General features: G+C 41.3%; 1 protein-coding gene across 4 annotated transcripts in view; it reads left to right on the top strand.

The window, feature by feature from the left end:
* The window catches only part of LOC131136548 (potassium voltage-gated channel subfamily KQT member 5-like), a 114,400-nt gene that overhangs the window by 70,019 nt on the left and 32,218 nt on the right, over positions 1 to 12,163 (top strand). For all 4 annotated transcript variants that reach the window (XM_058083543.2, XM_058083514.2, XM_058083524.2 and 1 more), the window contains exons 2-6: positions 427 to 517; positions 896 to 1,022; positions 3,377 to 3,552; positions 6,166 to 6,291; positions 10,815 to 10,925. In XM_058083543.2, coding sequence (XP_057939526.2) covers positions 427 to 517; positions 896 to 1,022; positions 3,377 to 3,552; positions 6,166 to 6,291; positions 10,815 to 10,925 — 631 coding nt within the window. The remainder of the gene's footprint in view (positions 1 to 426; positions 518 to 895; positions 1,023 to 3,376; positions 3,553 to 6,165; positions 6,292 to 10,814; positions 10,926 to 12,163) is intronic.

Raw genomic sequence — 12,163 nt, 5'->3', positions numbered from 1 at the left:
CAAATGGGTCTGTGCGGCGGACAAGTGGTTAGCGTAGAGGCCACACAGTCTTGAGGCAAGACTGCCCAATTAAACATTGCTGTTCACAGTGGCGGTTCCGCCCTGGGCAGATTGATACTGTGGCGCTCCCATTTTCATTTTCTTAATATTATATTTTCATTATATTAACAATTACATGTGTTTTATTTTTTAGCAATTACTGTTGTAAGCCCCCCCCCCCCCCCCCCCCGAAAAACAAAAAAAAACCAACATCATTTGTTTTGCCGGCATGACTTCAGCCATATCTCCCGTGTCAAGTAGGTTGGGAAGTAGGTTGGGTGGTGTTTTTTTTTCTTAAAAAATATCTTAATATTTTTCTTAATATTCTCAGTAAATCTCCAGTAAAATACTGAAACTGTAGCCGAAATGTTTGATGCACTCTTTCAGGTTTATCTTGGTCTTCAGCTGCCTGGTCCTCTCTGTCTTCTCTACCATTCCAGCTCATCAGGACTTCTCCTCTTACTGCCTTCTCATTCTGGTAAGAACGGGTTTGATGCACATTTCTCTTCATCAACACACATGATTCAGATAAAAAAGATTTTTTTTATGTACTTAAACAGTTACAATTGTCCACGATGATTCCAATGTACAAGGTTAAGTTCACTGAGAGGCCACACAATGGAGCCTGTGGTGTGAAGGTCTCTTTGTTAGGGCAAGTTAACTTGGCTGGATTTTCCATACGGTGTGCGAATGTGTGTAAATCTGTGTGTGCTGTGATTGATTGGCAAAAAGTTTGGATGAAAAAGCGCGTCTAATGATGGAGAGTATTTGTCTTCATGTGTAATTTCATGACTGTCGCTGCAAATAGTGTCTTCTCCTCAGACTATTTACACATTATTTATCCGACATCCTGCAGGAGTTTGTCATGATTGTGGTGTTTGGGTTGGAGTACATCATCCGCATCTGGTCAGCAGGATGTTGCTGTCGCTACAGAGGATGGCAGGGGCGACTCCGCTTTGCCAGAAAGCCTTTCTGCGTCATTGGTGAGTAATGGCCATTTCTCCCAATAATATAATTACTCAAATCAGTCTTACTGTTTCTTCACCCTTGTTTTTATTCCTGCTGTATCGTTCTCAAGCACAGTAGCAAGTGAATGTAATATTCCACTGCATGCCATTAAAGAGAATTTGTGTGTGTAACTGAGAGATGTGGTCAACGCTCATAAGAGAAGAATGCATTTACGCAATGAGCTTGCATCAACGGCATTTCAGTTTTCCAATATTTAGACGTGGATCTTGAAAAGCTGAGTTGGAAAGATTGAAGAAAGGAGAGCTCATTGGTCACACATCATGTTGTTCATGGTTACATCATCGTCATTTAGAATGTCTGAAATGAAAGAATTGACACAAGACGGAGGTTCTAACCTGACACCAACGTCACGGGAAATGTGAATCCTGAAATAAAATGTACATTGAAGGCTGAAATGTCCTGAACCTGAGGATCGAACCAACAGCCATGAAGTCGGGAGATCACCGCTCTACAACTGTGAATAAGCAGAATGTTACATGTCATGAATTTCCACCAACAGGAGGCAGCATTTAAGTTTCAAAGTGTTATTTTCAGAGTGAATAGTGTCACAAAAAATATTGAACTATGAAAAATGTGTGAACATCACTGTATTTTGTATTGAAAGGATTGTTCAAATTATTGTGTATGTGGAATTATTGGACTGGCGATCGACCCGGCAACCATTGTGTTGAGCAACATCCGATCAATCTACCATCCGAGTTGCGCGACCTTGCAGAATAAGTGAAATGTTACAGTCATGGAACATGTAAAGTGTTTTGTCACAAGTAGGGGCCACTGTTTGTTAGTTTCTAGCAGACTAAAGACAGAGACACTTTCGTGGAACAATAAGAATGCCTCATTAACAAAGGTAGTCCGTTCAAGACAACACAGGGGCGAAAGAAGAAGCGAAAACCTGAGCTACAGTGGAACTTGAACCCATGTGTCCTGCTGTACATGGCAGCAGCATGAACCACACTTAAAGTCAATTAAAATTGCATTGAAAAAAATAAACAAAAAAAAAGCTGGTCCATTTTAAGCTAATGTAATGACGCAAAATACAGACATACTGTGGGACAGCATTCTACCAATCAGTGATGCTGACAGGTATCCCATCCAATGAGGTATCAACAGGTGCTGAAAAGGCAGACATGACGCAGGGTAGACTTAGGCGCTGCACAAAATAGATGGATGAACCATGGTAGCGCTAATCATTAAATCACTTCAATCAATCAGTCAATTCACTGACTTAGGTGAAACTCGGGTACACCCTGAACTGGTCGCCAATCACAGGGCAAAATGGTGAGCATCAGGACCACAGACCCTCACACACACAAGGTGAAATGTACACTTTTAGACTGACAAGCCTTGGCAGAAGAAATAAGGAATCAAGAAATGAACAGTTTAATCATGATGTCTATTAACACTAAATAAATGCATCTCAATTTTTAACATTGTGATACGGGCAACAAAAGACAAAATTAGGGTATTGTTTTATAGACCTTCATTGTACCTTCATTGTAACGAAAATCAACAAAGTCTTTCTACATACTTTCAAAGGATGTATGTCTTTAATCATACAATGGGAGTCTGCATCAATAGAAACTAATGATTTACCTTTTAATTTTTTATTTATTTTTACTGCAGTTTGCAATACAATTCACAGTTTGTTGAAACTTCATCATCAGCTAATCCAATCGTTGGATATGTAATATTTACCAGTATATAATCATCTAAAAACGTAACCAAACCTTGACCAAAACATATTCAGCATCCTGTCACACTTTTATGATGTTTTCTTTACACTTTCTTGCAAAAAAAAACTGTTTCAGGTGACTCTTTTCCCAACTCTTAACTTGTCAATGATTATTACAGTAAAATCCATGGAGCACAGGGTCAGCATTTTTTGTCATGCCTCAAGGGTTGGCAGAGGAACAGGAAAGAAGGGGGTGTCTGTAAAATGGGTGGAGGGTACTTTCTAACGTTATATGAGCGTGTGACGGCAAAGAAATGAAGAAAAATCTGTACTTGTATCAGCATTACTCAGGTAGTCTGTTGACCAAACGCCCGAGCAGTCTGAATTGAATTTATTTTTAAGCTCAAAAATTGCATTGAATTTACAGTATTAGAAATTCATCATTTCGAACACATCATAACATTAATTTTATTTCAATGTAGTCTTGGGTAGAGTGGAAAGCCCAGGATCACTATATACTGTAGTACAGTTAACCTTGGTTAACGTACATTTTTCGGGTAGTGTACAACATGCGTGTTTTGTCAATGCATTGCATGAATGTTCTGAATGCATTTTCATTTCTCGTGTATCCTTTAGACATCATAGTGCTGATTGCATCGGTGGCAGTGGTGTCGGCAGGCAGCCAGGGCAACATCTTTGCCACCTCAGTCCTGCGTAGCCTTCGATTTCTTCAGATCTTACGCATGGTGCGGATGGACCGAAGAGGGGGAACATGGAAGCTGCTAGGATCTGTGGTCTATGCACACAGCAAGGTAAGCTTTTTTATGTCATGTCATGCATTATACTTTTTTTTACTTCAAGGGCCAATTCAATTTGAACTCTGTATATGCTGGTTGCTGGTTCAATTCTCTGTCCTACGGCAACCATGTCAAAATATCCCCTGGCAAGATGCTGAATCCCCAGTGGCTCCAATAAATTTTCCTATAATCCAACAGCTTGAAGGTAAAAAAGTGAGAGGGCCTTTACCATATTGTGTTGCAGACTGAACAGACCCAGGCCACACACATGGAAACACGCACCCTTTTCCACCACAGGAACGTTTGAGGAATTTTGAAAATCCTTGCTGCATTTCCACCAGTCAGTCAATCATGGCGCAATATAACAACGCATTACAGTTGGGGCCCGTTACGTTTTAGTCATCAAAGAGCCATTTTTAGTTGCCATGTTTTGTTTTTTTGCTGAACATTTCTGTGTCCTGTTAGCCCTGCTGAAGGTATATTTGGACAGACAGATGCAGAACATAATATAAAGGTTAGCGATCAGAGGTTCTCAAATTGTCTCAACCTGGGAGTCACATTTTCCAATGGTCATTAAGTCACGGCCCACTTTTAATTATGTCAAATGAAAAAAAAAGGTTTGTTTCTGCCTTTCTGCACTCTTTCGTAATAAGCAATAGAACATAAGTAAGTTTCAGGAGAGGAAAAAACAGCATTTCACTTTTACACAAATATTTTTCGCTTTTATGATGTGAATATCTAAACAACTGTACAAACAAAAAGGTGGTTGTTTTCCATTACAATAATAATTTATTTACAAATATAACACCATGAACCATGAACTAATTTTCACATTTGGAACCGAACTACTGTGTGTGCATGCATTAAAATTAGAGCTGTCAATCGATTAAAATATTTGATCACGATGAATTGCACTTACAACTCGGAATTAATCACATTTAATCGCAGATAAAAAAAATACCTTTTTACCTGTAATAAGTAGGGAAAATCTCTTTGTGGCAAAACGATACGATGTGCAACTACAACGATAATTACATCAAAGTTCATTTGAAAGGATTTCAGAACTCTGGGCCATTATTTAAAACAATACAGTCAGCAAGCATATTTTTGTATTACTATTTTTCTATTTTACTATTACTATTTTCATATTATTTGCTTATTAGCTCTTAAACTCGCCCACAAATGTTCAGCAAATACAAAATGTGAGCGAGTGAGACCTCTCACACTAACATGTGTTTGTTTATTTGCGTCAGCTCAGATTTGTTTATATATGATACTGGTTTTAAATTCTAAATGTTTGTTAGTAAAAAGCCCATTTAGGAACATTCAGAAAGGATTATTATTAAAGATTTGCCTCAATGCACCTTTCCTTCATGAAATGTACAAATGCAAATACCTAAAACATAGGGCAATAATCATAAAACATTTCATCCAAATTGCAAACTCAATGTCATTTCATTTCTCTTTTAAAACACATTAAAATACATAGAAATAATCATTATATTACAGTAAATATTATTTTACTACAATACTGGAATTATTTAGATTAGTAGATTTGTCCTACTTTGGTGGTCATTGAACGCAGCGCTGCACCGTTCTCCGATGCCCAAAGGGATGTATGGATGTATCTGGATGTATTTCCCCCCTTTTTCTTTCACCACCACCACCTTGCTCCCGAATGCTGATACTATGTGGGAATGCATAAAGGTAAGCTTTGATGACTTTGAGTGCTAATGTGCATCATTGTGGTAGTTCCATGCTAAATGGCTAACGCTAGCACAACACTGGACTTTGCATTAGTGGAGAGTTGCATCATCATCTGTTTTTGCCTCTCGTACAAGAGTTTGTTGGGATCAGGCGTTAGAGTTTATAAAGAAGAATAACTACTTCTTTACTATTAAATGAGTTAAGAGCATGTAGCTTTTCCTGTCTGCCGAAAAAATTACACCATTTGACTTAAATATTTCAACGGAGGTAGATGGAGACATAATTTGATCTCCTTCCAACCAACAACAATGGTGAGTCCTGCTCCAGCCCGGCCGGTCCAAATTTGTATAACAAAAAAACACCCAATAAAGCCAAATAACACTCAAATACCAAATAAACAGGGAAGGTGGAACTTACACTTTTCCCTGGTAGAGCAAATCTGTTTAGCATGTAAGGGCATGTAGTTCAACAATACTGTCTGCCCAAATGACTGGACAGGACAAAAACGAAAAAAGGGTTGAAACCAGACCCATACCCAAATAGCAAGATCTGTACCATCCCATTGGTTACCTGTACCGTTGCACTCCTAGTACATATAATCAGTATCTATCAAAACTTGTGGTTTGATACATACTCCTCCGGGACAAGGGTTTATTTTTATAGCTTCATTTTAAACGTAATTTCATAATTATAATACAGAATTTGGGGAGAAAAAAGTTGCTCTCTTTACACACACAAAAACACACCAAAATTATAGGCCAAATACCAAGGGTCAACCATATTGCTGCACCTCTTGTACTGTATATACTCTATATACTCTATATACTGTATACACAGTAAATACTGGAAATACGGTCATGCAGCCTGAATGGCTGAATTATTATTGATGACTGTCTCGTAATACTTGGTGTTTGTCCACAGGAGCTTATCACTGCCTGGTACATTGGTTTCTTGGTCCTCATCTTTTCTTCATTCCTGGTCTACCTTGTGGAGAATAAGTTCAACAAGCAGTTTGCCACATATGCCGATGCCTTGTGGTGGGGGACGGTGAGTTTTATGAAAAAATAACTGTCTTTCCAGGGTTGTATAAAAACAGGAGAAGTTCCAATTTTACTCTAAACTGAATGGGATTTCTATCCATCCGTTTCTAACCCCTGACTCATGATACTCGGGGATACAGGGTTATATTTTCAAATCAAATAAACTTTATTTGTATAGCACTTTTCCTGCAAAGACATGCAACACAAAGTGCTTTACAGAATTAAAAACAATTACCACAATTAAAAGGAAAAACAAATGCTAAGAAAGCCCCTCCCTCCCACCCTCCATACTAGACACACACACACACACACACACACACCCACACACACACAATCACACAATCACACACAGTAGGGAGACATGGCATGGCACTGAGGATCAAGGGAAAACCACCTTTGGGGCCGTCCGCACTGGGAGGAGCCGCAGGCCGTGCCATCAGGGGACCAGCACCCGGGCCCCCCGACTCCGACAGACGGGCGGACCCCCACATTAAAGGGAGGAACCTCCAGCCGGCCGGGTCGAAGGGACCCAAGGATGGCACCCCCTCAGCAGACCCGACACAGGCCCCAGTGTGGAGGACCCCCCTAAGGAAATACTGGAGTTAAAAGCTAAAAACTAAAAGGCTAAAATAGGACTAAAAAGATAAAATCATAAGAAAAGTTTAAAAATATTAGTTAAAAGCCTGATTAAAAAGGTGTGTCTTTAATTTTTTTAAAAAAATATCAACAGTCTCCGTAGTCCTGAGGCTCCCCGGCAGGCTGTTCCACAGGTGGGGGCCATAGTGGCTAAATGCTGCCTCACTGTGGGTTTTCGTCCTGGGTTTTGGTATTGTTAAAAGGCCAGTGCCGGAGGACCGCAGGGTCCGCGGGGGTTATGATAAAAGCAGATCAGATAAATAAGAAGGTGCAAGGCCGTTAAGACATTTAAAAACCAGTAAGAGAATCTTAAAATCGATCCTGAAGCGGACAGGGAGCCAATGTAGCGACTTTAAAACTGGTGTAATGTGCTCACGCCCTCTGGTCCTCATCAGCACACGTGCGTCTGAGTTCTGTAATAATTGGAGATTTAAATTACTTTTTTTGGGAAGACCAGAGAGCAGGGCATTACAGTAATCTAAACGGCAGGATATAAAAGCATGCATTAGCACCTTCGTACTGGCCTGAGAGAGAAACGGGCGGACTCTGGCTATGTTCTTAAGGTGATGAAAACCTATTTTTGCTATATTTTTGATATGTGGGATAAAATTTAGCTCAGAGTCAAAAATCACGCCCAAATTTTTTACTGATTCGGCTAGTTTAAGATCCTGTAGTTTTGGTAAAAGTTTCTCTCTCTGGCCTTCAGGACCTATAACTAAAACCTCAGTTTTGTCCTGGTTGAGCTGGAGGAAATTCTCTGCCATCCATGACTTGATGTCTACAGTGCAGTTAAAAAGGGCATCAAGTGGCCCTGAGTCATCAGGAGACACGGTGATGTATAGCTGTGTATCATCAGCATAACTATGGAAGCTGATGCCGTGCTTCCTGATGACGTCCCCAAGGGGAAGCATGTAAAGATTAAAAAGGAGTGGACCTAAAATTGAGCCTTGGGGAACCCCACATTCAATTTCATGGGTTCCTGAGGAACATGTATCCATACTTACATAAAAGCATCGGTCTGTGAGATAAGAACAAAACCAGTTAAGAACAGTACCGGAGAGGCCGACTAGGTGTCTGACTCTATTTAATGAAATGTGATTGTCCACTGTATCAAAAGCAGAGCTTAGATCCAGTAGAACCAACACTGTGAGCTTTTTGTTATCTAAATTCTACCTGATGTCGTTTAAAATCTTTAAAAGTGCTGTCTCGGTACTGTGGTTCCTCCTAAAGCCAGACTGGTGTTTCTCTAAAATGCTCTTTCTGTTTGAAAAGTCATTAAGTTGGTAAAAAAAAAACAATTTTTCTAAAATTTTACTTAAAAACGGCAAGTTGGATACAGGTCGGTAATTGTTAAGATCGTTGGGGTCTAGATTGCTCTTCTTCAGAAGGGGTTTCACCACTGCCGTTTTAAGAAGTTAGATAGCACCTCCTCACTGCTCTCACCGGGGCCTCCTCCTGGTTAAAACTGGTGAAGTTAAAAAAAATACAGTAGTGGTCGGACATAGCCAGATAGACAACAGAGACAACAGAGGACACACCGATGGACAGGACATGGGTTATGACCAGGTCCAGGGTGTGTCCTCTGTTGTGAGTTGGCTGTGTGATGTGCTGCTTAAAATCAAGACAATTTAAAAGGTTTAAAAACTCTCTGGATATTGGATCTGAGGTATCATCAACATGTAGATTAAAATCACCAGTTAATAAAATCCTGTTATAAGAAGTGTGAATGATTGATAAAAGTTCAGAGAATTCGCTGATAAAAGAACTAGAGTGATGGGGTGGTCTGTATACAGTAATACACAGAATCGGAGGGCTGCTAAAAGTAAAGGCATGGTGCTCAAATGACTTGTAACTGTTAAAAGACACTCCATTTGAGGTCAGTGAGTCATTTATGATGGATGCCGTCCCACCTCCTCTTCTACCCTCTCTAGTAGAATAAAAAAAATTCAGTTTGGTGGGCAGGCCTCGGTGAGAAAACAGATGCGTCAGAGCCAAGCCATGTCTCAGTCAAAAGAAGACAGTCTAACTTATTATCTAAAATCACATCATTCATTAAAAAAGTTCTATTTAAAAGAGAGCGAACATTAAAAAGTGCCACATTGATAGTGACAGGTGGCTTGTTGATCATGGAGGTCGGGTATGGGTGTCTATTGAGTGGTCGAAGGATATGAGGGTTCACAGAGCGAGTATGGCGGTGTCTGATGTGTTGATGCAGTGTAATGATTACCGGAATGGAAGTGGTGTTGGTGTAAATTTGAGGTCCAAGTCCGGTATTGTGTGTATGGTGGTCAGAGGTGGAACTGAGCATGGACCTGGGGGACATCAATCAGTGTGAGACAGAGCAACAGGTGTGGGTTTGGGGATGATACCATGCTGAACGCCATATGCCAGGTTGGCTGAGAGCATGCGGGCACCTGCCCTATTAAGATGGAGCCCGTCAGGCCCAAAGAGGTGTCGTCTCTCTCAGAAAACATCAAAGTTGTTGATGAAGCCGACGTGGTGGGAGTTGCAGGTAGAGGAGAGCCAGGTGTTGAGACTCAGCAGACGGCTGAATCTGCCTATGCCACAGGTGGGAGTGGGGCCAGAAATAAAAACAGTCACTTGGGACTGTGAGATGGACTTAAAAAGGTGTCTAAAATCCTGTTTTCGGACTGTTGCCTGGCGATGTCGTTCGTACCTGTGTGGTTAATAATCCTTTTCGCCTGCGGATGGGAGTTCAGGATGTCAGGTATTTTCCCGGTTACGTCGGTAACGGTGGCTCCGGGGAACGACAAAGTTAACGCCTCTCTCATACGGACGTGCCTCACAATGGAGTCCCCGATGACCAGGGTTGTGGGAGCGGCCGCTCGGTCTTCAGGGGAGCAAGCCAACTCAGCCACCCCACCACTCAAACCAGGGCCCCGTGTATGATCCCTCGCCAGGTGGGAAGAGCGGGACGAGTGGCGGCGCACCGCATCCCTCACAAGCTGCTTGCACTAATTGAGGAGCCGGTCGGCACCGGTGCCGGCAGACGGCTCCCTGTTTGACACCCACCAGCCTGAGGGCAGCTGGCAGTGAGTGGAGGGAAGGTTCTGGTGTTCGTCAGCGGGGGCATGGTGTCTGTGGCCACAGGAATAGATGTTGACTATTAGTGTGGGTCCCGGATCGCTGGCTTCTCACTCACGGACAGAGCCGCGTATTTGTTGGAGAGCAGTAACGGAGGAGAAGCAGCCCCGCCGTGAGTCCCGCTCGGAGCCCTCTTCCGCCCGCGGATGGCCACTTCGGCCCAGGGGGTCCCCCTGTTTGGAGTGGAGCAGGCGGGCCGCCGACAGGGAGAGGACGGGTCCCAGAGAACCGTTTGCCCGAGCGCGGGGGTGGGGTTCTGCGGAGCGAACTCACAGATTCGAGAGGTCTCCAGCCAGTTGGTCAGCATCGGGAAACGGGTCCTGAGGGTCATCAGCAGTGAATCCTTCCTCTGGAGTTTAGGTTAGCGATCTTTTTGTATGCTTTGTTCAGCATTTGTTCCAACTTTCCCGGTGAGTCGGCAGCGTCCAATGTTCACATAATGTGGTACCAAGAGTCGCAGCTAAAGTTAGCTAGCTACGTTAGCTTCCATAGCTAACGACTGGAGGCACCACCGAGCCACCTCTGTCTCGCTGCCGTCTGTCTCACACCGAGCATCACTAAATGTGGAGATGTGAATCAGAACGATATAAAAGCCAAGGATAAGCGGTATAAACCGTTAACGCTGCTAATGACAATCACATGACCCGGAACATTAAACATGTTTCATACACAATGGAGAATTGGCTAGACCTGAACTTATAACAATTGTGTCTAAGCATGCATTATTCAGTGTGTTTGATCGCTGAGATGTATTTCTTTCCTAAATCAAGGACGCCAATGTTTTCACAGATCACCCTAACAACCATTGGCTATGGGGACAAGACACCACAGACTTGGACAGGACGGATGTTGTCTGCAGGGTTTGCCTTGATCGGCATCTCTTTCTTTGCCTTGCCAGCAGTAAGTGCTAATAGATAATTAATAGATAAATAATGGATTTTTATTATAATTACATTCAACAGGACAGTGGATCCGCACACACGAAATTCTGCACTTTTGGGTGCACACATTTTTGGCCAACTAATTATTTTTAAAATCTTTTCTTCAGAAAATAGGCTGTTTTTCCGACAGAAAACACACCTCATTAACCATAAAGTCATTTGATAATTGAACAAATGTGTGTTTTCTTTATCCAATCAAACAAAAAATAGATGATTTGAAAGAAAAAAAAAAGAATTGCAAACTAAAATAGAGATTTGCAAACTGAAATAATGGATTGGAAAATCAAACAATTTTAGCAAAATTATAAAAATCCTACACACTAATATGCATGCAAAATAATTGACACCATTTTATACAAATTCATAATCTGCAAGGCATACTGGGCCATGTAATCAAAACAGACCCATCATAATGTCAAATTTCGCTGCTTCACTCAATCATGGTTGGCCAAATATATATGGCCAGTTTGATTTCATGCGATATACAGCATATTATTAGTTTTTTTAAAAGCAGTATTTAAGCCAATTTATGTTATCTTTTTGCCTAAATGAAGCATTTCCAAGTATAAAAGTGGCTAAATTAAGTAAAATGTAAACAAAAGACATTCAGAAGACACATTCAAAGACGTTGTGATGATATGTAGTATTCTACACTGGTCACTAGATGTCAGTAATTTTACATTGATGAGACAACAGCCACCCCAGGAAGTAAGTTAAAAATGAACAACAAGGAACTCTCCCAGCGCTAACACATATTTCATATTAATTCTTATTTTTTCTTATTATGTCTACAATATTGGCTAATGCGATTGTTAGATGACTATAGGTGTGTTATTTCATTGTCTAGGGCGCTGTAATGTTAAAATAAACTGTATTTAGAAGGATGTAAACAGGTTTTTTATGATTACCCACAAAAATATTCCATCCATAAATAAGGAATCATACTTCGCATCAATTCACTTACCGGTCACTGACTGTTATTTTGTGTGTTGCACTGTGAATGAAGTAGGTGTTTGATGACTTTTGACCAATTGGTTTGTGTTGCATGAGTAAGGGTGTAAATGTCCAGCTGCTCCACATTATATAAGGAGCACTTTTGCTGCTTGCTGCGCAATTCCAGCTAGCCAATCAATACAGTCGGTGTACGTACTATGCCAATGTTACATCATGCATTCCTGTCATTGAGAAACGATGAGC

The sequence above is a fragment of the Doryrhamphus excisus genome, linkage group LG9 (genome assembly GCF_037039965.1).
Source record: "Doryrhamphus excisus strain RoL-2023G ecotype Guam linkage group LG9, RoL_Dexc_Guam_v1.1, whole genome shotgun sequence".
Taxonomy (NCBI): Eukaryota; Metazoa; Chordata; class Actinopteri; order Syngnathiformes; family Syngnathidae; genus Doryrhamphus; species Doryrhamphus excisus.
The sequence above is the reverse complement of the archived record's forward strand: the minus strand, read 5'-3'. Positions and strand labels throughout refer to the sequence as shown.